Source organism: Blennius ocellaris (genome assembly GCF_963422515.1).
Source record: "Blennius ocellaris genome assembly, chromosome: 2".
Classification (NCBI taxonomy): Eukaryota; Metazoa; Chordata; class Actinopteri; order Blenniiformes; family Blenniidae; genus Blennius; species Blennius ocellaris.
The window spans coordinates 17,344,705-17,372,006 of record NC_137651.1 but is presented as its reverse complement, the minus strand read 5'-3'; the positions used below and the strand labels follow the sequence as shown (position 1 = coordinate 17,372,006).

General features: G+C 42.4%; 1 protein-coding gene across 1 annotated transcript in view; it reads left to right on the top strand.

Moving 5' to 3' along the window:
• Positions 1-26,984, top strand: part of ankrd13b (ankyrin repeat domain 13B) — a 38,991-nt gene extending 12,007 nt beyond the window's left edge. Inside the window, exons 2-15 of the mRNA XM_080512458.1 lie at positions 4,717-4,852; positions 6,850-6,974; positions 8,173-8,218; positions 8,504-8,647; positions 8,927-9,167; positions 12,863-12,929; positions 13,589-13,670; positions 16,056-16,120; positions 18,937-19,073; positions 20,122-20,279; positions 20,540-20,728; positions 21,296-21,459; positions 25,434-25,510; positions 26,765-26,984. Of these exons, the coding sequence (XP_080368584.1) occupies positions 4,717-4,852; positions 6,850-6,974; positions 8,173-8,218; positions 8,504-8,647; positions 8,927-9,167; positions 12,863-12,929; positions 13,589-13,670; positions 16,056-16,120; positions 18,937-19,073; positions 20,122-20,279; positions 20,540-20,728; positions 21,296-21,459; positions 25,434-25,510; positions 26,765-26,966 (1,833 nt within the window). The 3' untranslated portion in view covers positions 26,967-26,984. The remainder of the gene's footprint in view (positions 1-4,716; positions 4,853-6,849; positions 6,975-8,172; positions 8,219-8,503; positions 8,648-8,926; positions 9,168-12,862; positions 12,930-13,588; positions 13,671-16,055; positions 16,121-18,936; positions 19,074-20,121; positions 20,280-20,539; positions 20,729-21,295; positions 21,460-25,433; positions 25,511-26,764) is intronic.
• Positions 26,985-27,302: the final 318 nt, after the last annotated feature.

Here is a 27,302-nt window from a genome sequence, read left to right as displayed (position 1 = left end):
CAAAAACAAAAATCATCTTTCATGCCTTCATGAGAACTGATACAGTGACTTAATAGCTGTTGCAAGTTAAACAGCAATCCTTGCAGCATAATGCATCACATAGGCGTACTTGAAAACAATGTGAGTCAAGAAGACAGGTTAAGTGTTTTCTCCTCTTCTATTTTTAATTATTGCCTTACTAAGACTGGGGCCTCACGAGCTACAGTTTGGTGTGTTCCTCTGATGTTTTCCCGCCATCCCGGGGTTATATATTGTGCACAATGTTGTCTGGCAGCATCCTCCACTCCCTACAAGCTGTCTCCTTCTACATCCTCCTCTCCCTCTTCTTTGGCTGTCCTCTCCCTTTGTTTCCATCTCCCTCCAGTTATCATATCTCCCATTAGCACAGAAAAATTATGTTTTTTCCTCTTTTTTTTCCTCCTTCAGTCTTTCTTCACTGTTTTTTCTCTGACTTGAAGAATAAGGGAAATTCTTTTTTCCTATTTTATTTTGAACTTATTCTATTACTTATTTAACAGTACTTTATTTGGATTATGTTTGAAATAGTATTTAGCTTACAAATTAGACATTGAATCATTTGGGTCATGACATCCCAAAAAAATCAAGCAAACGGATACTATGATATATGTGAGTCCCATTTATAGTGTGGTTCCCCTGCAGCAGGCCACATGGCTCATGTAGCGGACAGGAAATAGCTCTTTACATGCATGAAGTGATAGAAACAACTGATGAAGCGAAAATCTGAGAACATCCTTCCCACCTTTTCATGTTTGTACAGCCATCGAGTCTCTCCACGGCGAGCTGACAACACACACAGTATAAATGACACACAGCCTGCTTTTATTGTGCTTTCATCAAAATATCAACCTGGAATACTGTTTTTTTTTTTTTTTGTCTCAATAAACATTATACTTATAGAATCAATATTTCTCAAAGCCTTCGAGTCCGCACATATAAAAATATTATCAACCTAAATTTCAGTTTAACTGTGATAATATGAGTAAATCAATTAAAAAAAAAAAAAAATGCTGCTTCTGTCTATTTTGCTTCTTGGAGCTGCTTGAAACCCCCTCACTCTCCCAGTTGGATTCTTATAGCTACACAGCTCTCATATAGATGTTTTGTAACTTTCCCACTCCCCCATTACTTTGAAAGGCACCGTCAGTGGCTCCATTGCTTCCTCCTGCCTCAAGATAGCAACATAGTAATGCACCTAAATGCAAACCCCTTCCTGATCAACACAAGGACATTTGAGCATATAAACCACTGCCCTTGGTACGCTCTGCATGGATTATATGAGCTCAGCTGTTTGGTTCACTTGGCTCCTCTCCTTTTCTGGTATTGGTTAAGTGATGGGCATGTTTCTCCAGGCTTTTTTTATATATATATATATATGTTTTTTGGTGGGGGGGGGGGGGTAGGAGGGGGGGTGACGTGACTTTGTCAGTTATTCACACTTTTGCCGCGTAAGCACAAGTCGTCTGCAGTGTCCTTCGAGCCGACGCTCGTGTGAAACACACACATACGCTCGCACTGCTTGGAAGTGGCACCGTCTGCTTGTTACACCTGCACCCTGTTTGTTATCCGGCACACACAGACAAAGCTGACTGCTGACTTTCTTTCTTCCAAGTTGCTCTGAGGCTCCATCCCTCGCTCCCTCCGTCGATTCCCCGGCCTGCAGGCCTCCCGAGAGACTCCCTCATTTTGTTGTCACCATCAGCTTCCCTCTCACTCGCCTCTTCTCTTTCCTCCGCCATTGTCTTTGTGAACTGTAACCATCACTCACAAGTACAATCATTGCTCTTTTTTTTCCTTTTTTTTTTTTTTTGCTCCCCCTTTTCACATTTGCCTGTCTGGCAAAAGGGACGTTTCTGCTGCCTGGGCTTTTTTCTAACAACAGAAATGTTGTCTCTTTTGGGATGCTTGTAGAAAAAACTGTGGGAAGCTGAGAGCTGTGAAATTTTAAGATTCTACAGTGACATTGCCCATTATTGAATTCCAGTCAGTACATATTAATACCTTTTAAAAGGGTAGGTGTCCTTGTGCATCCAAGTATTTGCGTGTGTGTTTCTGTGTCTCCATTTGCATTCATACAATCCTCCATGTTTGTGTGTCTCCCATGTGGTTTGCTTCATTTCCCTTGCAAATAGGAGAAACAATGGGCTGCAGTAACGGATTGATAATGTAACTGCTGAGTCTTTCAGTCTCTGCTCCAAATATGTGCTTCTTGGAAACAGGTGACCTATGTTAGACAGCTGCTACCAGTCAGTTTTTATTAGGATATTATACGCAGAGCGCAGTCGATATTCAAGGCAGGTACCTCAGACTGAGTTGCTTTTTTTCTTATTCCTTTGTGCTACTCTCTGTTGCTCAAAAATTCAACTTCAGTACATTTCCTATATCACCACTGCTAAGGGATCAATAAGGAGTCCTACCTAAAGTTTTTGCAGCTGCAGTTACCCAGTATTTATATTCAAATACAGTATAGATATTGGACTTGTTGATAAAATAACCGTACTTCAACACAACAATTCGACAACTACTTCACATGCAATACTTACCAAATTCCGAGAAATAATTTCCTGCAGCTTCTTTGAAGTCCTTATTGAATACACACTACGCTTACCTCCGAGAGTAATCCTTAATTAGAATTCAGGCCCACAATGGACTGACAGGACTGACCTTGGATCCACATACACTTTTGACAAAAGTGGCCGTCAGCAGCTCTGTTGAATTGTGGGGGAGATCTGAGATCATTGTGGTGAAAACTGCGGATTTTGAAAGAGCACATTGCAGAGAGAGGCAACACCAAGCAACGGTGCGTAGAACCTCTTGAGGGACTAACACTGGGCGGCTTGGACAGCAAAAGGTTAGATTAGTGTGTGACTTCAGATCAGGTGTACAAAACACACCTAAAGTATTCAGAAGCATGTTCCATGTCATATGTGCACTGTTTGACATGGTAACATACAATACATTATTACTGTTCCTGATCAATATCGACACGCTATCCTGCATAAGTCACAACTTGTCTCAAACTGCATCTGTACAAAGATCAATATTGGATAAACTTTAGCATATTAACCGACCAGACTTTATTTTCCCTACATTTTACAATTATACTTTAAAGTATTGGGTAGGTTTTGGATACTTTCCAGTTCAAAATATGAGACAATGATTGTAGAAAAAGGCTTTAAAGTATAACACAGAGCTGATGATTCAACCAGTGATTTTCAGCTGGTCTGACCTACGATATAAATGACTGAAAAGTCAGAATTTTTACATCAATAAATGTTCTTAGGTCTCATAATTCTTTCGACATTAGAAATGAACAAGAACACTCTCAATTAGTCACAATCAATAACATATGAATGGCATACCAGTACTTTGTATTTATTTTAGTTTAAACAAATGTTGGTATATGAATCAATACATTTCCAATGTTTGCTGTTTTAAATGTCGCTGTAGGAAAACCATTCACGTAAGTTCGGGTGTCTGCTCATGGCAACATGTTTTGCATTGAGGTCACACCAAAGACTTTGATTGCTTTGGTGAAATGTAAGTTATTTGTTTCATTTTTGGCATACAGCCATGCTCTTATCCACAATAATATCCCACATCTTTTTTTAAACTGAAGCTTTCAACCCACCATTTGCCGACAAATGTTCTGTCTACACAGGTTTGTTGTCTAATGTGCTTTCTCATCAGTATGATCGGCACACTGAGCTTCCTAGATGCAGAGAAATGTTCAGTGTTGGAGCTTAAAAAAGGCTTTAAAAAAATTTGTGATTTCAAGTGTCATTCTTACTATAATTAATTTTTATGTTGACAAAGGGTAACTGTGTCCTCCTACTTCTACGTTTCATGCTAAATTAAGGTAATTCAGGCTGCTAATTAATTAGATGACAAGTTTCATGTGCATGATACTGTCAGAAGTAGTTTCTAAAAAAATAAGTCATAATGCAGAGTGAGTCACATTTTCTTCTATCAATGTAAAAATGAACCTTAAAACCTTGCTATTCTTTCTCTCTAAATTTAGCAGGAGCTTTCTTCCCTCCTTCTTTTGATGCCCCACAGGTTATTTAGAAGCCCATGCAATGATTATTGTCATTTCAGTATTTCACAGGATTTGGATAATCGATGTAAGAGATCGTCGAGTCGACTTATTTGTCAATACAGAGCAGATGTGAGAGTCGGCGTGCAATGTCAAGACGTAATTATGGTCTTTAAAAGAGGCTGAAAAAGGTTTTAAGATGCTGTTGGTTGTATTTGCAGGGTGACACAGAACGCTGAGGAAAGTGCGGCTCTTTTCTGCAACGTACCTCTATTTCTTTGCCAAATTGGCAGCTTTGTCTGAACTTTGAACTTTATTCCAAGTTTTGTAGAGGAGTAGACAGAAGGCTGCAAAGAAATGTGCGAGCGTGGAAGCTTGTTTAACAGAGCAGATAATACTGATCTCAACACGTCCAACATGGGGAAAAATTCAGGGGTGTGTCGCGCGCCCATCTCAATGGCTCAATTATCACCTGTCACAGTCTGTTCCTACGTTTTCATCTCTGTCAGATTTCCCTGTTTCTACGCCTGAAAAGCACAACAGGAACCTGAATCCTCACACTCTTCTCCCTCCACAGCTGCTGGCTTTCAGATGTTTTTCTCCTCTTTCTCCTCCCCCGTGTTTTGAACACCTCCTCCATCTCTTCTTCTACTTTTATCCAGACTGATTTAGAGTCTCTGGACCCTCGGGGACGGACCCCTCTGCATCTGGCTGTCACACTGGGCCACCTGGACTGTGCCAGGGTCCTGCTGCAGCACGGAGCCGATGTGAGCAAGGAGAACCGCAATGGATGGACTGGTGAGTCTGCGCATGGGTTTTAAACTTCACCTCCACAATGTTCATGTAAGGTACCTACTGAGTGCAATGCTCAAATACTGTAACATGCTATGTCGTGCTGTCAGACAGGTCCCATTGTCATGGTCTTGTGACCAAAGACAAGCCGCGATAAAATTTAGAGAGTGTCAGAAATTGTGGGTGACTGCTGCTGTGATCTACGTCAACCAACTAACCAGCAGAAATGGCGTATGAAATGATCAACGCGACACTGGCGCTAAACCTCAAATAGATGCTTTGCAGCTATAACCACATCCCTATCTGGAACATTCACCAGGGCCTCTCAGCTGACCTGGTGATTAGTTACTGTAGTTCCCAAGTTAGATGGATCCATTTCTACTCTTTTTGCAGTTTTGTCTTTTGGTTGCTCTTACTTGTTACTTGCAGCCAATAAACTAAGAAGCATTTTCCTTGAGGGTCGCAGATGTGTTTTATCCTTTATTTCAAGGATGCATGCACTTTCCTGTAGATGTAGAAAGACAAAATCACAAATTATAAGATTGGGTTCTGACAGTCGTCATTGTTACAATAAACCTCTAATGATTTACAATGTGATATTAACTCCGGTATTTGCACAGGATTCTCCACCACGATTCCAATGCTTTCAGTTTCATTGGTTGTGGTTGTCTTTTGTGGCTGTGTCCTTCTTTGTTTGGTCTTGGATGTGTTTCGAAAAGAGAAACTGCTTGTAATGTTTTCACACAACTCCCGAAACTACTGCCAGACGTCTCATTTCTACTGCCACTGAGCAAATGTTGTGAAGAGACGTGGCGCTGGGTGCAAAATAGTATGAAATCCTTTTTTTTTGCCTTTCTCTTTTTATCCTTACATTCACTCAACGAGCACCCTTTCGAAAGTTGGCATCCTTTTTTACATTTCACACAAATGACTCACAAGCTATATGTTATATTGTCTTCCTTGTCTTTATTGAACATATATTGCAAACATTAATTGTGCTGGCAGAAACACTGTACTTGTTCCCACCATGCGCAATGAAATTCAACCCCTTGTGTATTCCTACACCTTTATGTTCGAAGTGGCTGCAACTTCTGCACAAATTTGAGTTTGTCTGTTGGATCCACTCAGCTTTTACTGCCGACATGCATCAGTGAGTTGTGTCGCCGTTTCACTGCTTCAGCTTCCTCACGCTGCCAACATCCCGCAAGAGCTGGAGATGTTCTGACCCCTTCGTCTGGCCGTCACAATTCGGCTCATGTCAAACTCGCTCAAATTTTTAAGCTTGCATATTTTTCTGTTTCTAACACCTGAATTGTTCCTGAGCTTACTGTAGATTTTTTAATTCACCTCAATATACCCTTTCCAACTAAAGAGAGGATTGTAATTATTTGTCTACAGATGTTTAACTTATCCGATCCCTTCCGTTAGGTCAATGCTTGATTTGAACCGTTCCCTGATCTGGACTTGCACTTTTTCAGTTGCTTTCCCAAAACTTTGAAGTGCCTTTTCCAGTCATATCTGGACGTCTGCCATATTGCATATTAAAATCTTTCCAAAATATCTGTTAATTCTCACTGGTCATTCCTGATTTGCTCTTTATACGGATAAGAGTCACTGGGTACCGGAGCAGTTCCCAACTGGCAATGAGCAGAGGCAACTCGAGGCTACTCTTACTGTTTTTGTAAATCATCTTGTCTTAATATCGTACACAGCGACCTGTGTGTGTGTGTGTGTGTGTGTGTGTGTGTGTGTGTGTGTGTGTGTGTGTGTGTGTGTGTGATTGGTCAAGTGCAGAACAGCTTGTAAGATTAACAGCAGAGTGGCGGGCTGACAAATGACGGGCGAGTCGCACTAATTGCTCGCACGAGCTTTTCCTCTGCCCTACTTCGGTTTGGGCAGTTCCCGCTGCCACCTTAAATTGCTCGTGCACATAAATTTTAGATGAGGCTTGAGTGATTGGCTCTGTTTTACTCTTCGTCGCACTCCTCGTCTTTTTCTCTTAGTTCTCCAGGAGGCGGTGAGCACCCGAGATCCGGAGCTGGTCCGTCTTGTGCTCCGTTACCGTGACTACCAGAGGACCGCCAAGAGACTGGCGGGCATCCCCGTTCTGCTGGAGCGGCTGCGCCAAGTGGGATATCACATGCACACACATGCATGTAGAAAACATTTAGGCACTTCAGTGGCCACACACATACATGTGTTCATGCTGCATAACAAGACAAGCACAGGCAAACTACAAACCGTAATCCAGAGGGGGCCTTGGCTGGGGGGTGCTGGTGAAAAGCAGCCATTTGAAATGTAGATTAATCTGTTTAATATTCAAATCTTTGTTTTGTAATCCAATATTCCTTTTGAAGATTTTCAGAACTTTGTTTACAATATAGCAAAGGGAAAGTGTCTTCATGTTGCTTTGTCGCTGGGTAAACTGAGTCATCGCTATTCCCCGAAGGGTTTTAAGTATAAGGAGCGACATGTTTCCAGGCACAGTAGTAAGTGATGGACAAGCCGAGGCTGGATGGTTCGGGGTGTAAAGAACAGCACAATGGCTTTGACACATTTAAGCTTCTCCAGAAAGCACTGTGGTGAATGCACAGACACACCCATACACACTATATTCTGTGCACCCAGCCACATGGGAGATGCCACACCCTCACACTTTGGAAATAAACACCAAGATGGCACTGGCACTCAAGCACCTTGTTGCTGTGCTACTCTCACCCACATGTTTGTCCATCATGTTTTATTTCCTATGCACGCACGCACGCACGCACACACACACACACACACACACACACACACACACACACACACACACACACACACACACACACACACACACACACACACACACACACACACACACACACACACACACACACACACACACACACACACACACACACACACACACACACACACACACACACACACTCTCTCTCTCTCATGCAGTGTATTCTGACCTTATGAAGTAGGGAAAGCCCCTCAGGCCTGCAATCCCAGATTTAGAACCGCCACAAAGAAACATATACAAAGACCCATGCTGTGTATTCCTTGCCTTCTTTGGACATTTCGTCGACTCACAATAATTACCTTCAAACGTACTCCTCCTTCAACCAAAACTAATCTCAGTCTGTGCGAAAAACATCCATCTAAAAATATAATGGTTGTCCTCATGGGACACTCTTTCTTTCAGACAATGAAGCACCATCACTGTTCACTCTCCTTCTTTTTCCTTCCTTCATAAATCAACCCAAACTCTATCACTATATCTTCCACTTTATCAATTCCTGTTGCTTTCTCATTTGTCTCCCTGCCTTTCCTTCCAGGCCCAGGACTTCTATGTGGAGATGAAATGGGAGTTTACCAGCTGGGGTGAGTTCAGTCTTTGTCTTTTCCCTGCAGTCAGTCCTGCAGGCCAAGTACCAGGCAGTCATAAATAATCACGTTAACGTCTTCCTCTGGGGCCAAAGATGTGAATGTCTTCCTGTTGTATTGAGCAATGATACTTAGAAACTTCCTGCCCTGCAGTTTTTTTTTTTCCTGATTTTGGTTTTATCCCTCAACAGCATTTTCAATTTATCAAGAGTGCTTCACAAAACCACAAGTAGATGGATTTTTTTCAATGGGTAATATTATTGCTTGTCTGTTTGTCCGCAGTGCCCTTGGTGTCTCGTATCTGTCCCAGTGACACGTACAGAGTGTGGAAGAGTGGCCAGTGTCTCCGTGTTGACACCACCCTGATGGGGTTTGAGCAGATGACCTGGCAGCGAGGAAACAGGAGCTTCATCTTCAGAGGACAAGGTGAGAAGTTTGTCCTGAATTGTTATAAAGTGGAATAAGGATGTAGTGCAGGGCTATTCAGTTCTGGAGCTGGATGGCCAGTGTCCTGCACACCCAGTTTCCGGCTTCATGCAAGTTCTCAATATCAAGCTGAATATAGCTTGATATTGAGCTTTCCACACACTTTTTTTTATATTCCCTTTGTGGACATCTTGTGCTCTATCAGTGTGTTGTTTTTGCTTCTCACTCGCTAAATTAATCATTGTTGTTCCCTTGCGTCTGCCCCTCCCGTCCTGTCAGACTCCAGTGCAGAGGTGATGGAGGTCGACCACGACCGACAGCTGGTGTTCTGTGAGACCTTGTGTGTCTCGTCCCTGACCGCGCTCTCTCCGGGCCGGCGGACCGGCGCTGCCTGCAGCAGCAACTCTGCCGGATTGGGCCTCCTCGGGGCCGTGCAGCCCAGTGATGAGCAGGTCGCAGCCAGGCTGTCTGCCCCGGTGGTGACGACTCAGCTCGACACCCGCAACATCGCCTTCGAGAGGTCAGACACTATGCTGACGCAGATGAATTATGCGCTGGATTTTAGCAGCTGGAGTCGCCTTGAGCTAGTGTCAGAACCCAAAACTACTATTCAGCTTCCAACAATGCTCACCACCATATATATATATGGTGTTATATATTAGAAAATCAATCAATAAATGAGCCAGTTTAACAAGCTTTAAAAGAGCATGATGCAATTTAGCCGCAAGGTGTTTTCTGTTCATGTCTTGTGCCTTTTCTTCTCGTTGTCTTTGTGGAGAAAAATCGCTATTTTGTTGTCACAGTTGAGTTTTAGTCAGTGTTTCTCTCTCGCTCCTACACGGCTCCCACAGCTGAGTGGAACAAGTTCAGGCATGCTTTCTGGTAGCTGTCAAAATGCTTTTCAGAAAATGAAGGAAAACACAAACAGAAGCCGCAGCGTTGGCAGCAAGTGGGAACACCAAAACACTCACTGAGAGCTAATTGTTGGTTGTCAATGAACTCTTCACTTTGAAGCTTCTGGCAGATGGCATGCTGTTTGTACAGATGTGGAGCTTCTGTCACACAGACAAAACTTTACAATTAACCAATTGAGATGTTGAGCAACACTTTTTCAGAGCCACATGGATGCATTGTAAGTGATGGTGGATGAGTCCAGCGTCTTAATAGCTACTGAAAATTATTTCTTCTTTACATTGGCAAGGTGCTTTTTGGAAAACTCACTCGGTACTAATACTAAAAAGCAACTAGGTATTTGGTAGTGTAACTTTTGCATTACTGGTTATGGCATTTCTCCTTTCTAAGGCCAGTGTTATTTACGTGTTCGGGTAGCTGTATTTTTCTGTGACACAAAAGCTGAGCTGTAAGCATCATTATCTTTTGGGAAGAATATACTCTGTGGTTATAAAACAAATAATAATAATAATAATAATAATAATGATAAAAATGATTTAAAAATTATACGTTAATAACACTGCGAAGAATAAGAAGCAATAAAGTTCAGGGATAAATGACCAACATACAAATAGCAACAGACACATACTGTAAAGGTAACCATGATTTCAGGCAGCTCATGCAACATAGCGACAGTGGTTATGGAAAAACATTGTAATTCCCCGTTGGACATTTTTCATACTGTCTGAAGGACTGAGTCAGTTCAGATTGATGAGGAGCTCCGCCTGCAGGAAGCAGAAGTTTAGTGAAATAGAAGCTGAGCTCTACGAATAGCATCCGATGAGGATAAAACTCTACAGTCAGCTCAGCGAGCAGCACAGAAAGAGACAGCAACGAACCACAACAGGTATAAGTTTCACAAACACTAAAGTTTTGGCTCATCAAATACATTGTGTTCCTCAGAAATACAGACATGTCATGTTCCGGTGCAAATTGATGCATAAACAAAAATTATAAATGAGGTGAAGTGGTAAACTCAGGTTTACTTTATTAGTAATAAATGGCTGTTTTGAGCTGCAAAGGTTGATGAAATCGCCACAAACCTGCAGGATTTAGCTTGGAGTGAGGGAACCACTGAGCTACAGGCACTGTGCATCCAGCGTCCGAAAAACTAAACGTGGCAAAGCGTGCCGAGATGAAGGAGCAGATAGCTGAACGAGAAGACGGCAGGTGACAAGGAGCGACACAGAGCTGGACGTGGAGGAAGTGGAAAGCCGGAGAAAAGGAAAGAAGAGAGAGACCATGCAGGGTCGCAGAGTGCAAAACTTATTTTATGCTGGTCACGTGGCGAGTTAAGACTCCCTGAACAGGGGATCTTTTGGACAGTGAAGGATATTGGGGAGAGACATTGTTAGAGAAAAGAATGAAAGAGGGAAAAAAAGATTGTAAGAAATTGGATGCATAGGGAGAAAGCAAGAACAGAGGGATGATGTGCAGTGAGAAAAAGATAAATGGGACACAATACAATTGGAGAGGGACGCAAAATAAGAAAGCCAAAAACAGGTGATGGCTTTTGGGGCATGACTTAAAAATAGTCAGACGGGAAATGTAATGATGAATATGAGAAGCACAAATAAGTGAATGTAAAGAAATGAAAAGTGAGTGAGAACCACTCTGGGGAAGGAGTGATGGTGGGTTAGGCAATCATCTCCCTGTCAGACTTGTACCTCGGTGTCACCTCACTGCATTTTCCCTCCATCAGCACTCTTGTCTACACGCCAATAATCTATTTAGGATGCTTTAGCCAACCACTTTGTCAAACACCCTTGGTCTGCCTCTTGACTTAAAACCCGTGTGTGCAGCCGAGCGCAGAATCTGCTTCAGGTTTACTGCTTTAGAGCCTGATTTAAGAACAAGGTTTTCTTTGGTGAGGATTTGGGATATCGTGTTTATGACAATATGGTTAAAATGCTAGAACACGTGGGTCAAGAATGATTCCAGTTGAGGGGCTCCAGTATATATGCTCCAAGCATAACCAGCAACTCTAACTTTGATTCTGTTAAATATTTTTGAAAATGTTGAAATTCATTGAATTAAAAAAAGAAAAAAATCTGGTTGGAACATCTTGAAATATCACTTTCAGACGAATGTGGGTTAAAAAAAGCCACTTCATCTGTTGTCTTTGGATCAGTGGTAAATCTTATTATTTATCACAATGCAACATTTCTGCAGCTTGGAGCCTGCATATTAGTTTCGTTTCGTTTCGTTTCGTTTCATTTAGTTTAGTCCCAATACTCACATTAAGTACAGTAGAGAGATACCGTTCATATTTAGTAGCGGGAGCTCTAACCACTGCAGCCCGAGATACATTATGGAATTATTAATTATTCATCAATCTTATACCAAGTCTGCAATCCTTTGCACACGATAGTGAAACTGGTATAATATAGCTTCTCCCTGTAATCTGATTTTCAGTCTAGGTGTGTGTGTGTGTGTGTGTGTGTGTGTGTGTGTGTGTGTGTGTGTGTGTGTGTGTGTGTGTGTGTGTGTGTGTGTGTGTGTGTGTGTGCGTGCGTGTGTGTGTCCGCGCGTGCATGGGAGTAAAAAAAAAAAAAGCACTTTCCCATACAAACCTTCCTGATGTGACTTTGCTTTTTGCTTTTCACTTGCAATTTGTTTTACGATGCCTGTGTGGGTCTGCTTTAAGTATTATGAGTTTCTTCAATAATCCCAACACATGCTTCCATTAGATCAATTTGTTGTTCTCGGTGTGCAACATGTGTATGTCCATGGAATGTTAGAACTGAGTGGTGAACAGCCTTGCAGAAGAGAGAAGAACTATGCAATGTGTGCAATACTTCAAGTAAACATGTACTTGAGCTGCCAAGTACACCTTAATATATGAGGGTATGTTGTCTGCCATGCATGTGCTGGATATGTGTCGATCTGCGTGTGTCCATATGTGTTACTCCTGCCGTAGACAGGCAGCCAGTCCAGGGTGTCCCCTTTAAATCTTTGTCAGCTTCTGTCCTACAAGGATTTCAGTGATGTAAATAGATCATGAAGATGTGGCATGCCTCACTAACTTCTGGGCAGACTTCCTTATTGCACACCCGATTGCTGATCTTCCCTGACAGAAGGACAAGTGACGCAATGTTTCCAGGCTACATACTGCGGAGAATAACACAGGTCTGATGACTTACAGTCTGCTGGGACCTGGCTGATTTCACTTTCCAGCCTGCAGCATTCATTATTGAGTATCACCTACTCAAAAGGGGCAGGTATCGGGGACCAAAGAGAACTGATCTTGTGTTTCTCTTGCAGAAATAAGACCGGCATCCTGGGCTGGAGGAGTGAGAAGACGGAGACAGTGAATGGATACGAAGCCAAGGTAGAGTGCAGAAAGTTAATTGATTCCTAAGGAAAACTCTCGAAGTGTGTGATATTCCCCTCTCCCGAACAGTTTAACTTTCAAAGTTGTCTGAACCTCACCTTTAAACTTAACCGTCAACCAGTGATTCGCCAGCAGATAAAACACCAGGTGGCTTCTCAAATGAACCTATAAGAAGACACAAGCATTACCTTCACCTCGTTTGTTTTCTTGACCCCCCCCCGGGAGGGATCGATGGGAGATACCCAGGACCATCTCTCACTGGTGGTTTTAAAAGCCCTTCAGACGGGCTCCGCACTGTCACAGCACCGCCTGAAGAGCAACTGTTTTCTGCTTCATCGATTCAGAGTATCAACAGTACACAGAAAACTCCTGTGCAGAAGCGATACTCCTGCACACTTTTTAGCTCTTCATTTCTCTCACTCCCATCTTCCAGCGTGCACTCAGAATGAGCCGGCTGCTCAATTTTTAAGAAGTGTTTCATCTTTCATGGTCTCTTGAAGAATCCTGTTGAAGAAATGCAGCGATGCACAGGCGCACTCAGAGTTGTAATGGTAGTGAAACAGTATGTGAGCAAAAAGAAAAGCAATGATTGATTTTTGTGAGGTCAATATTTTTTACGGTTGTGACGAAGTGAAGTCAAGGTTGTGTTGTTTCAGGTGTTCGCAGCATCCAATGTGGAGCTCATCACCAGGACCAGAACAGATCATCTGTCAGACCAGAACAAAAATAAGACGAAAGGTAAGTCACTTTTTCTTTTGTGGACAACTGCATGGTCACCTTTTTGGACAATTGAGGCGGTTTTTCTGTGTGTATGCCAGAGGTTGAGTTTTTTTTTCTTCCATTACATTATCACCTCTCTGTTGTCAGCCCTTCAGACAAAGTGCTACAACATGTCTAATAAACAATAAAAAAAAAAAGATTTGCTGATGAGTAATCCCCCTTCCCCTCACCTGAGCTCGATGAGCTCACCTCGAGGCTCACAGCCGCCAACGCTCGCTCGGTGGCTCCATCTCGTTTTCTGGTTCAGATCATAAATCAAACAGGATTAGCAGGTTTTCCTCACCGGACTGCCGCTTGTCAGCCAGGATCAACCATCACAGGCTCTTCTGAGAGATCCACCCTCCCAGGTCACAGTCCCCCCCACTGCACTCTGCTAATATGCAGCAGGAGAGTGCTCTGGGAAGTATTACACCGACTCCCGAATGACTCACTCCATTTGCTCTTCTCTTTTTGCTACTTTTCATCATTTTGTTAACGCTGTAAAAATCTTTAAGTGCTGTGTCTGTATATATACTTAGAGTGACACGGACAAGGTTTATCTTCAGTCCAGCAGCAGTTGATGATAGTTTAGATGGCCACAGATCAAAATTCTAGTGCTGGTTATAAAAACCCACACTGCAGTCCCTCTGATACTAATGATGAAACCTCTGCTCTGCTTTTAGTACTTATTCAACTGTAGGTATTATTGTTTGCTATAAATTCCTACAAAACTACTTTGTCTTTCAAAAATGTTTAATCATCTCGAGAGATGAATACACATTTTACCTTTAACTTTAATGAAATATTCAGTTATTAATATGCTCATTAGTTAGTACCATCCACAGCTAATTTTCAAGATTCTTAATATTTATTCAAGGCTGCCACAGAAAGGAAACAAATTGTCTATTTCAGACACTGACTGATTTCCACTGACCAGTTTTGGGTATTTAGGACTACAAAGAGCTACTGCAACCTGAGTGTTGCACAGATTTTTTTCCTCTTTTTTAATGAACTTCATTTATGAATTGATTGCAGGGATACCATTAAAAGTGCATAATATTTATTAATGAACAACAATGCCTGACTTGCCTTCTTGGCATTGCTTTCCACTCTCCATCACCTTACCAACCAAACCTCTTGTTCGAAACACAGAAATTATCCCATGAAATTACCTAAGCCACTTTACTGGGTTTAATGTTAGGCATTAGCCGCTGAAAGTTTGTCTACAATCTTAATCAGCTGCCTTATTGAAGCGCCTCACACTCGTATATCGTGACGCTTTGTTGGAGGTTAACAAACCTTCTAATTCCAGTTGATTTGTTTGTTGAGCACCAGTGTTTAGATAGGAGCGCAGGCATTTTCTATAAATGAATACCTAAGTTTGTTTCAATTCGATTAGACATAAACCTTACCTTGAGTTAAGTACATCCAAGTGTGAAGTATACTTTTCCTTTTACAAATCAGACTGGATTAGAGATAAAGAATCTGCAGAGTGAGGGCAAAGCCAAACAACTGGCAGAATAGAAACAAACTCAACACCACCAAAGTGCTGCTGAGGGAACCACAAATACAATCTGCCCAACGCTTTAGAGTTTAAGTGCTGAATGGACTGAATATGAAAAAAAAGGAAAGTCACGTGACACCATTGGAAGTGGAGCAGATGTTAAATGGTAACAATTATTAGAATTGGTATTGGTATTAGTATTGGTATTACCAGCATTTATTCGTTGTTTTGTTAGACCGTCGCAACATAGATCATCCACAACATGTTTCCACAGATGAACGACTATTAACATACTGAAAGTTCAGAAGTGCTCAGCTTGGAAATGATAATAATGATAAGTGACGAATGAGAACTCCTAGAATTATGGCTTTAATAGCTTTGCTCTTTTTGTATATCAGGAGGTTAATTTTGGGTGCTTGAAGTTGCGACGTATTAAGCAAGCGGTGACTCAATGTGGAAGAGGAAACATGGGAGCAAGATCACTGACCATAACCTCATTAAGTGTAGTTTTAATGTTAGGAGATCATCTGCAGAGCGGGGAACTGTTGGATAAGATAGATACGAGATAGACTGGTTCCTTTTGTTCATCTTTCATTCCTTATTATTCCTTGAATGATGTTTTCATATCACTACTGGAATAACTTTAACCAAGCCAACCGTTAAAGAGTAAAGTTATAGTCCAGATAAATGAAGTTGATATACATGATCTCCTGACTTCATGCTAAACAAGCATTAACTTCAATGGCTTTGGGAGACTCTTGTAATCTAAACACAATAACTCAAAGTAACAGGAAGGTTTAATACGACTTTTTTATGACTGTTGTACTGTTTTACCTTGTTGTTGCTGTGTCTCTGAACAGGCGGGAAAACTCCACTTCAGAATTTCCTGGGGATCGCTGAGCAGCACATTGGGCCTAACAATGGGGTGAGCGCACAACACAGGAGCTTACTATGTCGCTTCGATGATTTTCTATACTCTGTCTTGTACTTTTTACTTTTTATACCTACCTCTCTTGACTGCAATATAACATCGATATTTTAATGCTTCAGTGTATGCTATAGCTTCCATCCATCCATGGAAAAAAAAATAGCTCATGCAGCATTTAGCAACTAATTATAGTATCTGGCAATCTCGTGAAGAAGCTAATGAGTCAAAGTGAAAAAGTGACCAATCCAACCGCAGATTGGATGATTTACGCAGAAATGTTAATCAAAGTCAATACAAGCTTGGGGAAATCATATAACATACAAGTAACAACCCTGGATGCCACATAAATTCTGTGTGAACAGTTCAGAAAAAGGTGTGATTATTATTGCATCCCTCATCTACAATTATCACTGATAGGATGAGTATGAAAAATACAAATAAGAAAGCCTCTCAGAATGAAAGATAGACAAAAGTTTAGTATTCTGTTAAAAGCTATTCCTGAAATCTGTTCAATGATTCCTGTTTCCTACCAAGTTGAGAGGTGAAGAGCCATCTAACATGTTGTCTGATTGCTTGAGGATGGGAATGAGCAGAAAATAATTTTATACACTATTTCCCAATACTACTTACAGACTGCTTCCATCACCACATGGTTTTTAAAGAAGAGCTCATGTGCTTGACATGTCAGCAGTCCACACTTAACTGCCAGTCCAGTCACAGGGCAAACATAAAAATACAAACCAAACACATTTACACGCATGATTAGTTTAGCATCGATCCTAACAATCTTCACCACATGTCACATGAATCCAGGGAGACATTAATGTAATTTGCAGGGCTGCTGGTTCGTAGAGGGATACAAAGTAAAGCTGCAATTCTATATTCTGTTTTCATTTTCTGTTTTCATTTTCATTTTCCATTATAGTCACAAGATTTTTCTTTTTCTTTTTTTTCTTTTTTACCTGGTTCCACTGCTGAAATAGATTAAACTTGGTCATCATATTCATCACAGCCAGCTTGAGTGAAGTATTATTACAGGTACAGTCCCTTTCCGATCACCTCTTCTGTGACTGGACAAGCGGTGTGTGAATCTCAGCTGCTAAATCCCCTCGTGTCACCAGGAGAGCAGTCCAGTAGCATAAAACAGTCACTCAAGATGCTCCAACCCGCTGCCGGATATTGATCATGGTTAATAATTTGTTTTTGCTGGAGAACAGCTATGACTCACACCTCAGTCCTTCTACTCTCTCTGTATCCCGTCTTCTTATTCTCACCTCTTCTGTTTGGCACAACACCGTCTGTGAAACAAGAGAGGAACTTGATGTTTTCTTCGCAGAAATTTTGTGCAGGTGTTTGGTTTAGTAGAACAATGAAGCCCAAACATGCCTCTCCACCTCAACCTCCTCCAGTTCCCCCAAAGGTGCTCTCAGACCCACCAAAAGATATCATCTCCCCAGTGGGTCCAGAGCCGACCTCCTCGCTGTTGGATGTGCCTGGTGGACCTTTGAAGGCGTCGTAATCTGACGCCTGAACCTCCTGAGCTGGTTCCTCTCAGTGTGTTCCTCTCCACTTTGAGCCTCTCCTGGATGATCGAGCTCAGAGAGACGCCTGCCACCCTGTGGAGAAATCTCATTTCAGCTGCTTGTAGCCGTGAGACCATTCCTTCATTCGTGAGCCGCAGTTCACGACCACAAGTGAGAGAGTTTTGCTCCACCGCTCAGCCTGCTCCTCACCCACATGAACTGTGTGACTTAGCTCTCGCTCCCTATCTTAGGCAGGGATACCCTGCTTTTCTGAGAGAGACGCATGGGTTCAGACTTGAAGGCTCATTGGGTTTGATTATCAACTGCAACCTGCAGTATTTCTTTCATCCGGCTCCTCATGAACTCGGCAGCTTGTGACAGTAATGGCGTAATTCTCTTGACTGATATCCTAAAGTCAAACTCCTGAAATGACAATGAAATGGCCTCAATTTTTTGGGGAGGGTTGTAATAATGCATGACAAGTGTCATTGTGTCGATCAATCACCATGCGCATAAGTTAATACATCCATACAAAAATACTGTCATTTGATATTTGGATGATAATGCATTTCTTACTGACGAGTTCAAATTCAGAAGAGACTCACAATAAAATGAACAGCATAAAAAGTTAACAAGTGAATCATTTAGGATACATCATTAGAAAATCTTTAAAGGCTGCAGTTCTTGTAAAAACAAAAAACAAATCTGATTCACAAACAGATTTTAATTCGCCATTCAAGCTTAATCCGTGCAGCTTTTTCCAATACACTGCAAGATTTGTGCCGGCATAACAAGGTCAAACAATGCAAATTAGACATAGAAAAGCAAATGGGAAGCTGACGGAGAAAGCAGTTTGTCCTTTCAGATGAACACATATTAAAATCTTCATTGGTGATTCATTCCTTTTTCCATCGTCACAATTTTCCAATGTGTTGCCTTGACCGATGATAATCCCGTAATCAGCTTTTAATTGATAAATGCTACGTTATTATGTCAGTGACACTTGTTTCCCTACAGTTTGACGTTTGTTTCCAGCTGAAGTGTTTGCTAAGCCTCAGTTGATGAAAGGAGAACCTTGAAAACTGAGTAGATTTCTCCGAACACAAAACCGAAAAGCAAATTCAATTTGAAAAGCCAAATCTACTGGTTTGCAGAGCAATCTTTGAGTCATTCTTATTGACTCGTGGCCTTGTGTGGATTCTTGCACGCATGCTGTTTAGGCTCTCTACCTTTATAATGGTGACATCTGGATCTTTAATGCTGATTTCACTCATTGTCTGCCTTCTTCAGGCCCTGGTGACGCAGATGTCGGCCCCCGCAGTGACAAACCCAGCGGCGCTGACGGCCGAGGAATACTTCAACCCCGGCTCATCACCGACTCAGCGGGACATCGGTCACCCGTGCCAGCTCACCACCAAGACTCAGAGGTGACACAGAAAGATGGGGATGCGGGCAGCCCTGCACTCTTTGAATTCGCCCCTCTCGACGAACCGTTTCAGAGCGAGCAGAATGACTGACATAGGATAAGCAGGGTAAAATCAGCAGCTTTATGGCGTCTGATGCTCGGGATCCTCATGTGAAAGTCATTCAGATGTCAGTGAGGGACACACACTTGTCATTCTTTGTTTTTTTTTAACAAAGCGGAAGGACAGTCCTGCAGCAGAAAAGTCTGTCGCACTGCTGAGTGGATGACTCAGCTTCGTTCGAATATTTCTTTTTTGCAAATTCAGTGGAATCAAAACTAAATCAAATGAAAGAAACCTGCAGAGTCCCTTTGTGAATGTGAAAAATAAAGAAAATAATAACGTGGCACTTTAAACCCACTGTGTCTGAATTAAATGATTGGTCATATTCAGTGTCACAGGGGATGCCTTAAACAGTCGCTCACGTCCACCTGCCAACTAATGATCCGTCCCATCTTCCTCTACATAACTATTGATGTGTCTGCCATTTTCTGCCTTCACACTTAATGTTCCTAAGTGCCTGATGAGAAGTGACAGGCGATGGTGAGAATGAAGTCTTTGAGGCAGTGGCACTGTCCCTTCATCCCGTGTTCATTATCGGGCAAATTAGAACGTGGGAATTGATTGGCTTCGGTCTGAACGCCACACGGCAGCTTGTGGATCTTGGCTGGTGCAATCGATGTATTTGTGGACTGCAGGCCAAGGAACAAACTGTTTGAATGAAGACGAACTGTTGCGGTCTCAGGCTGACATGCAATCCCTAATGCTGTTTCTGATTTCTGGGTTTTTTTTTTTTTTTTTTGTCTGTGGTAGAATTACAGTATGGTCTGGACAGATTGGCCATTTTAACAGCTGCCCATTATCATCTAGGTTCCTGGGAAATCAATCAGTCAAACACTGTAATCATATAACGAAAGAACTGGTTGAGTTTAAAGACTGTCAGCTGTGTGAAAGTTTCTTGTTCTATTTCTGGAAGCATCTTCAGCGTCTGTTCCTGTGTTCTCGTTTCCAGGTTTAAAGCCAAGTTGTGGTTGTGCGAGTCACATCCTCTCTCCCTGGCAGAACAAGTGGTGCCTATCATCGACCTCATGGCCATCTCCAACGCTCTCTTCGCCAAGCTGCGGGACTTTATTACTCTGCGCTTGCCGCCTGGCTTCCCCGTCAAGATCGGTAAGCGCAAGGAGAGTGAGATGGATAGAAGGACGGGTGTGGTAAAATAATAAAATGATGACTGCTGCTTGAGTAAGGGGGGGGCGGCAGAAGAGTAATAAGTTAACCCATTGGAATGGACGGAAAGATGAAGACGGATGAAGAGAATGGGTAAAAAGATAGGCCGCGATTGAAAAGCTGATGAAAAGACGTGCATGATTGGGTGAAGGATGACAGTGACATGAAGAGTTGACAGATAACTTTCCGTCCAATTTCGGCAGAGATCCCTCTCTACCACATCCTGAACGCCAGGATTACGTTCAGCAACCTGAATGGCTGTGAGGAGGGAACTGGTGTCCGTGCTGACAACGAGGTGGCGATGGAGGGGGACGGACAGAGGGAACCCCCGCGGACAGACACGCCCTCCCCGGGCAGCGACTCCTCCAGTGTCTCCAGTTCCAGCTCCACCAGTAAGGAGCCTTCTCGGTCTGTTTTTTCTTTCTTTTTTTTCCTTTTTTTTTTAAACAAGCTATTTTATAAAATCCTCCAGTTAGTGCAGAACCTCGGCCGTACTTCACTCCACAAAGTGAGTTTACAGTCTCTCGATGGAGATATGAGGAGTATTTACCCCTGGCTCTAAATGCAAGGTTATCTTCGTTGTGTTGCGTGTTTGAGAATTTGGCTCACTTTCATCGTTCTATCGCTTCATCAGAATCTGAGCAGCTGCGTTTCAATCTGCAGCTGAGCAAAAAGGAGAGATGAAAATTTCTTGTGTGGTTGCTCAGAGGAGACCTCTTTCAAGATCTTTGACATTATTGTCGAGAAACGCACAATAAATCCACTCCGTTCAAATAGACACAGCCAGATTGAAGAATTGTTCATCAGCCTGTGCTGTAGATGGAGGAAATGATGACCTTGAATTTGTTCTGTGGTTCTTTTTATTAGGAGATCACCTTCCAGCACTCCTCTCCTTTACTTGCAGATAACTCTTTCCATTGCTTGCCCTTTGCCTCCTCACCCCTCCCACTGTGTTGCAGTGTCATGTCGAGCGGGAGAGATTCCCCCGTGTGTGTTCGAGCCCCCGCCAGGATACACCATGCTTGGAGGCAAGCAGAGAGACAGCATGAGGGAGGAGGAGGAAGACCTGCTGCAGTTTGCCATACAGCAGAGTCTGCTGGAGGCCGGATCCGAGTATGATCAGGTGGGTTGAATGGGAAATATCTTCTTCTGTTGAAAATTTGAACATGCACTATAAGGGTCCTCAGGAATCAAAGTAAGCTGCTCAAGATCCCTCATACTGATGTGTATTCAATACACTAATGAAATAATTTGACATACTGGGAGAGGCTGAATATACTAAAAGTAGGCATGCAACCTCAATATGTTGGTACTAACTGGTACTTTGGTGTGTTTTCTTGTGTGAATGCAGAATACTTCTGTAGTAGAACCTTTTGGGGATGGCTTCAACAATATGATTAGTATAAACCCTTTCAGAGGTTTTCACACCCTTGTCTGTTTTAAATGGCTGTCATGTGTGATGGTTCTCATCTTCTGTTCCACAATCATTGCGTTAATGCTTGCACCATTTTGAATTATTATAACTTTAATGCCTCCGACTCAGAGGGATCTTGCAAAGAGGGGCAAAACAATGCTTGTTAATGGATTACAAATGGAATGTAATTTTTGAATTTCTGATGAAAACCTTGGTGAAATTTGGCATTAAACATAGGACTACTATTTGGCATGAGACATCAGCATGTGTGGCATATCCAATATTTGTCAATCTCCTTTTGAAGGTAACAAACTCACTTCCTTGCTGTTATTTAATGTAAGCAAGTGATGATGATCGACTTACGAAATCCTAAATTTTAGGTGCATTTGCTGAATATGTTTGAAACGAAGCAACTAGTTGTATATTAGAAAATGATATTGAGCTATTGGGAAATGGAAAATACTGAAATACTCAGACATTGGAGCAATGCGTCACTTTGTGTGCATCTGTTACGTGTCTTCTTTTTCAGAGCTACCGGTACTTCATATTGTTGAGTTATCAGAGTTTAGTAGAGCTTGATGTCAAACCTTCAGCATCACCCCCTGACACACCTGTCATGTTAGTGATTGTTAAGTTATATGATTGGATTTGTAAGAGAGTAATTAAACAGTTCACTGCCATCTTTGCTTTCCATTACTATTTATCCTCGGTACATTTAACTGTACACTGGAGTACTAAAAAGAGCTCAAGATATCAACACTTATCATAAACTTGGCAGCTTTAGAGGTGTCACTGCTGCGACATATTTCACCAGAGCACTGGCCAGTGGACGCAGTGGAAACTTCCGGAATGCTGTACTGCTTTTAAACGTTTTGAGATTTGCCAGAATTCAGGAGGTAATTTTACGAGTGAGAAGACATCCGTTCCAAACCTGCCGAGTTGAATGGGTTTCAGTGAGCGACGCTTCTCTGAAGCTAACATCAAGGGAAGCGATGCACTGCACTGCTCGAAGCTTATATATTTTAAGATTTACTGAAGGAACAGTGTAAAGGCCTTCATTCCAGATGCGTACATCCAAAGGTGCCACTTCACCGCTCATCTGCTGTATGAAGGCATCGCTGCAATAACGACAGCAAATAATACAAACGCTATCTTTTAAAATAGTCGAAAATAGAAAACGGTTTTCAACAGTCAAGCAGTTATGCTGCTTTATCAACCGAGCTGGATGCATATTGGATATATTCCCTGTATGAAATACGCAGTGCAAATCACGGTAATAAATTCACCAATAAATCAAGCAAGAGCTGACAAATGTGCACACTGAAGTAGCAGAAAAGCAGCCAAGTTTAAAATAAAAACAATCAATACTGAAGTAAAATCAATGAGAAGAATAAATTGCCTCTGAAGTACGCAGCTTAGACCCATTATGTTTCAGCGCAGCCGCAGGATAGGTGCTGGTTTTGAAATCCCTCAGATGGTGGTTCTGGTGGTGTTTGGCCCTTTTCCAGTAGCACCGAGAGTAAAGCATAAATATTCAATCCGAGGCAATACAGAGAACATCCTCAGAGCTTTCTTGGCTCAGAAACGGCCGGGGAAGATGGAGGGGAGACAGGTGCAAGGCTGCAGCCGGGGGATTTGTGCTGCAGTTTAGTGCAATCATCTATAGCCGCCGCTCTGTTACACTGCTGCCTTAAACTGTGCAGAAAAAGGTGATGCCACTTTTAATTAAAGCTGTTTTACTGAAGCTAGACAGGTGTTAAAAGATCGCACAGCAGACACGCCACATTGCACGGCTTTAACCACTCAGCAAAATTATCTTTGTCCAAGCTTTTTAATTGTTAGGAGGCAAAAAAAAAGCAAAGAAAACCTTTCCTAATAAAATTTTACTTGTAGCTAAATTGAAAGTAGAAACAGGATCGAGTTAATGAAGTTGGCTGAGCACAAATCTGCCATGAACTGAAAACAGAGGTCAGATGACCTTAACAAAAATAATTGAGCTTTTCAGGTGGTAACAAGAATAAGAACAGGGACGAGGGGGATTTTTCCTTAAAATGGGACGTGTTTAATATGCTTCTCTTCTTGGTTGATTGGCCTCTGTATGTTAGAAGACATGTCGAGCTGCAGCTCAATCTCATCCTGCTGCTTGAAAGTAGAAACTGTTCTTAAGTCATTTTGATGTTTTAAAGGATCTTAGAATCCTGCCAGAGGGCGACAGTGAGAGAATTGTGTGGGGGTCCTTTATTATACAGCTGGACATCTTCAGTGCAGACTTCTGATTAATCTTTTTGATAATCTGCTCCGACTGCCACCCCGCCACCTGCTGTGGGTACTTTCTGCTCTTCACAATGTAGCAGGGTTTCAGGAGGCTGTGAGGAAGTGCTGTCTCTGCTAGTCCTTCTTCAGGATTTGTAGTCCAGATATTTTAACCCTCATGCACAAATCAAAGATTACTGTATATAAGTATTGTTTTTTTGATTAATGACAGAAAAACAAAACAAAGTAGACTTGACATATTTAGCTGCATGGGAGATCATACTAACTTCTACAAAGGTTTCTCCAAATTCAAGTGTTTTGAGATGCATAAGTGTAATGAATATTACTTGTATAATAAAAGCATACAAACTGCAGAAGCTAGTTAAAGATTGATGAGAATAAAAATGGATCAAGATTGAGTAAATGTGCATGAGCCAGCTAATGGCCTCTAATAAGCTTTTAAGTAGTCAGTGGTGCACATCTCCAACAAGTTTCACATTCATCAAAACTACCAATAATGAATTTCTTGCAGACAGCGCAGGATCTTGTGAACCTCTGGGGGCGTTTGACAGGATTTGGTGATTGAAGTAAATCTAAATAAGAGTGTATGTCAGGCTGTAGAAAATGAAGAGGAGTGATAAACATCACTCAATCTCAACATCAAAAGTATCTGCCATAATATTCTGGCACAACCAAAACTGCTTGTCAAAACAAGGAAAATCACCAGAATTTGGCAGGGATTGCTTAAAACCCTGGAAGTAGAGGAAGAGCTTACAAATTGAACTCTTTTTTCATGTTGTACATAAGATCAAGTCAACGAATATCTTCAAAATCAGTCAGTTTGAACTCTTTTGCATTTTCTTGAAGTGTTTTCCTTTTTTTTTCTTTTTTTAACGGCCGTTGCAGGTAAAGAACAATATGTGGCCAACAATGTCTAGTTTGTTGGTGCAACATTAAAATGACATCCACGTCAATTCCAGGCCTAAAGGCCCCCTAACAAAACAACGATAGAACTCCTGCAACGCCTCTGATGGCTTGACGTTGATGACTTCCCATCAGATCAAACTAAATCCTGTTCTGTGGTGCAGCTTGATTGCTCCTGTGCCTGATGTGGAGGTAGATTTGATAGTTTCACTCTGGGTGTCAGTGTCAATGGCAGGTTGGTGCCCACGACCCTGTTCCAAGTCAGGTGAATTGGTGGAAAGCAAGTGAAGATGACGTTTGTCAGTTCAAAGAAAATATTGTGACGTGCATCACAGATCTAGTTTTACAAATCGATCTTTATTAGTTGTGCAGAATAGTAATAATATATGTGTGTTTACTAATGCATCAGATCCGGGATGTGTGCCGGAGAGGAACTTTAACATATATTACTGGAAAATGAGAGTCTACTTCCTCTGCCCGCTCCCTGACCTCCCCTTTGTGTCCAGGTGACCATCTGGGAAGCACTGACCAACAGCAAGCCGGGAACGCACAACCTGTCCTGTGACCCGAGCCGTCTCGAGAGGTCAGCGTGACACTTTCTTCATCATTCACGAAACCCACCTGATTACACTGAGCTCCTCTGTTTTTGGGGGGGGGAATGACACAGGACTGTCTAGATAAACTCAATATATCCTGCTGAGCCTCAGACCGTATTGTCTCTCACTTCCTCTCGGTCCTGTTATGTGTTGTTCCTCTTCAGTGTCTCCAGCGCCTCCATTGTATTCCTATTTTTTTTTCCAACCCTGACTCACGTCCTGTATTCCTCCCTTTTTCTATTCTCTTATCCATCCAGTGGCTCCCTTCTCATCTCCTATCGGCTGTGCACTATTATGTGAGTGTGTTTGTAGAAAGAGAGCAGAAGTGGAGGATGAGGGAGTTTCCTGCTTTCACAGTCAACAGTGCCGCCGTTGACTTCAGCCTCTTATCTTTAGACACTGTTTCTCCTCGCGTCGTCTCCATTTGTAGACGAGTAGCTGAATATGCAGATTTCCTTGTTTTCTTCTTTTTAAATAGTCCTGTTTCTGCAGTGTTCCCCTCTGCGAGTTATAGTGTGCGAGTGAACTACTGCTATACGCTGCAAACAACCCAAAAATATCTTATCACCACCGCAACTGTTCTCCTTTTCTCCTCCGACCACAGTGAACTTCAGTAAAGTTGTGTTTCCAAAATAGTAATTTGGGAAAGACAGCAGCTCCACTAATCCAGTATTGACTACCCAAATACAAGAAATCCTCAGGAAAAGATAAAAAATTATTAAATAAACTACAGGGAGGGGCAAAATTACAACAAAGAATTAAGAAAACTATGAAAAGAGTGGCCTCAAAGAGACACCAAAATAATCCACCCTACAAACACGCAATCAACAAATGTGCTCCAAGAGAAGGAAAATGAAAATGTGGATACCCAAAAGAAAACCATAAGGACATACAACTATATAAAATTGAAAGAGTTACACAGAGAGAGGAGTGTTAAGTTGAAGTTTGAGCCTAAATTAGCACTTCTGAGATCATTATATCAGAGCATTTTGCTGAATCCTGAATGCTGTGATCAAAAAACCTGCTGTTCATCCATTTAAAGGAGGATTACGTCGTTCACAGGTACAATGAACAAATACTAGACCTGGGAAGCTGGCAAATGCTTCTATTTAAAAGATTCCTGCTGTTGCTTTCTGAGTGTGGGCGTGTCCACCAGCTTTTGGCTTCACTGGAATGTTGCAATTACTCATCAAACATCCCGTCGTAACCGTTTCATACCTGCTTCCGTTCCCTCGTCGCAGAACCCCCCAGCACAAGCCCCGCGCCCCCTCCAGCCTCTGCTCCACCCCCTCCAAGAAGCAGCCCGCCCCCTGCACCTACGACGAGCAGCTCCGCATCGCCATGGAGATCTCAGCCCGGGAGCTGGAGGAGGCGGAGCTCCGACGGCGGCGGGAGGAGGAGGAGCTGCAGCGCATCATCCAGCTGTCGCTTATGGAGAAATAAAAGTGAAGCGTCGACCGAGTGTGGAGAGAGAGGGGAGGGGTCTGGACCGAGGACACGTGGGGAGAAAAAGATGGGGGGGGGGGGGGGGATTGGCTTGATTTAAAGTTAGATGGAAATTTCCACTGAGATTTGTGATTTCATATGGTCAAAAACGCCTCCTCTCTTCTCTCGTCGCCTCCACCAGACCTTTTCCTTGAAGCCATACGGGGACGCCACGCTGTGCGGCCTTGGACAGTCTTGGAGAATCGTCCTCCCTCTGGTGCCACAATGGTCCTTTTTTTTTTTTTTGAGCAGTGCCAGTTTACAACGAAACAGCACATCCAATACGAAGTCAGA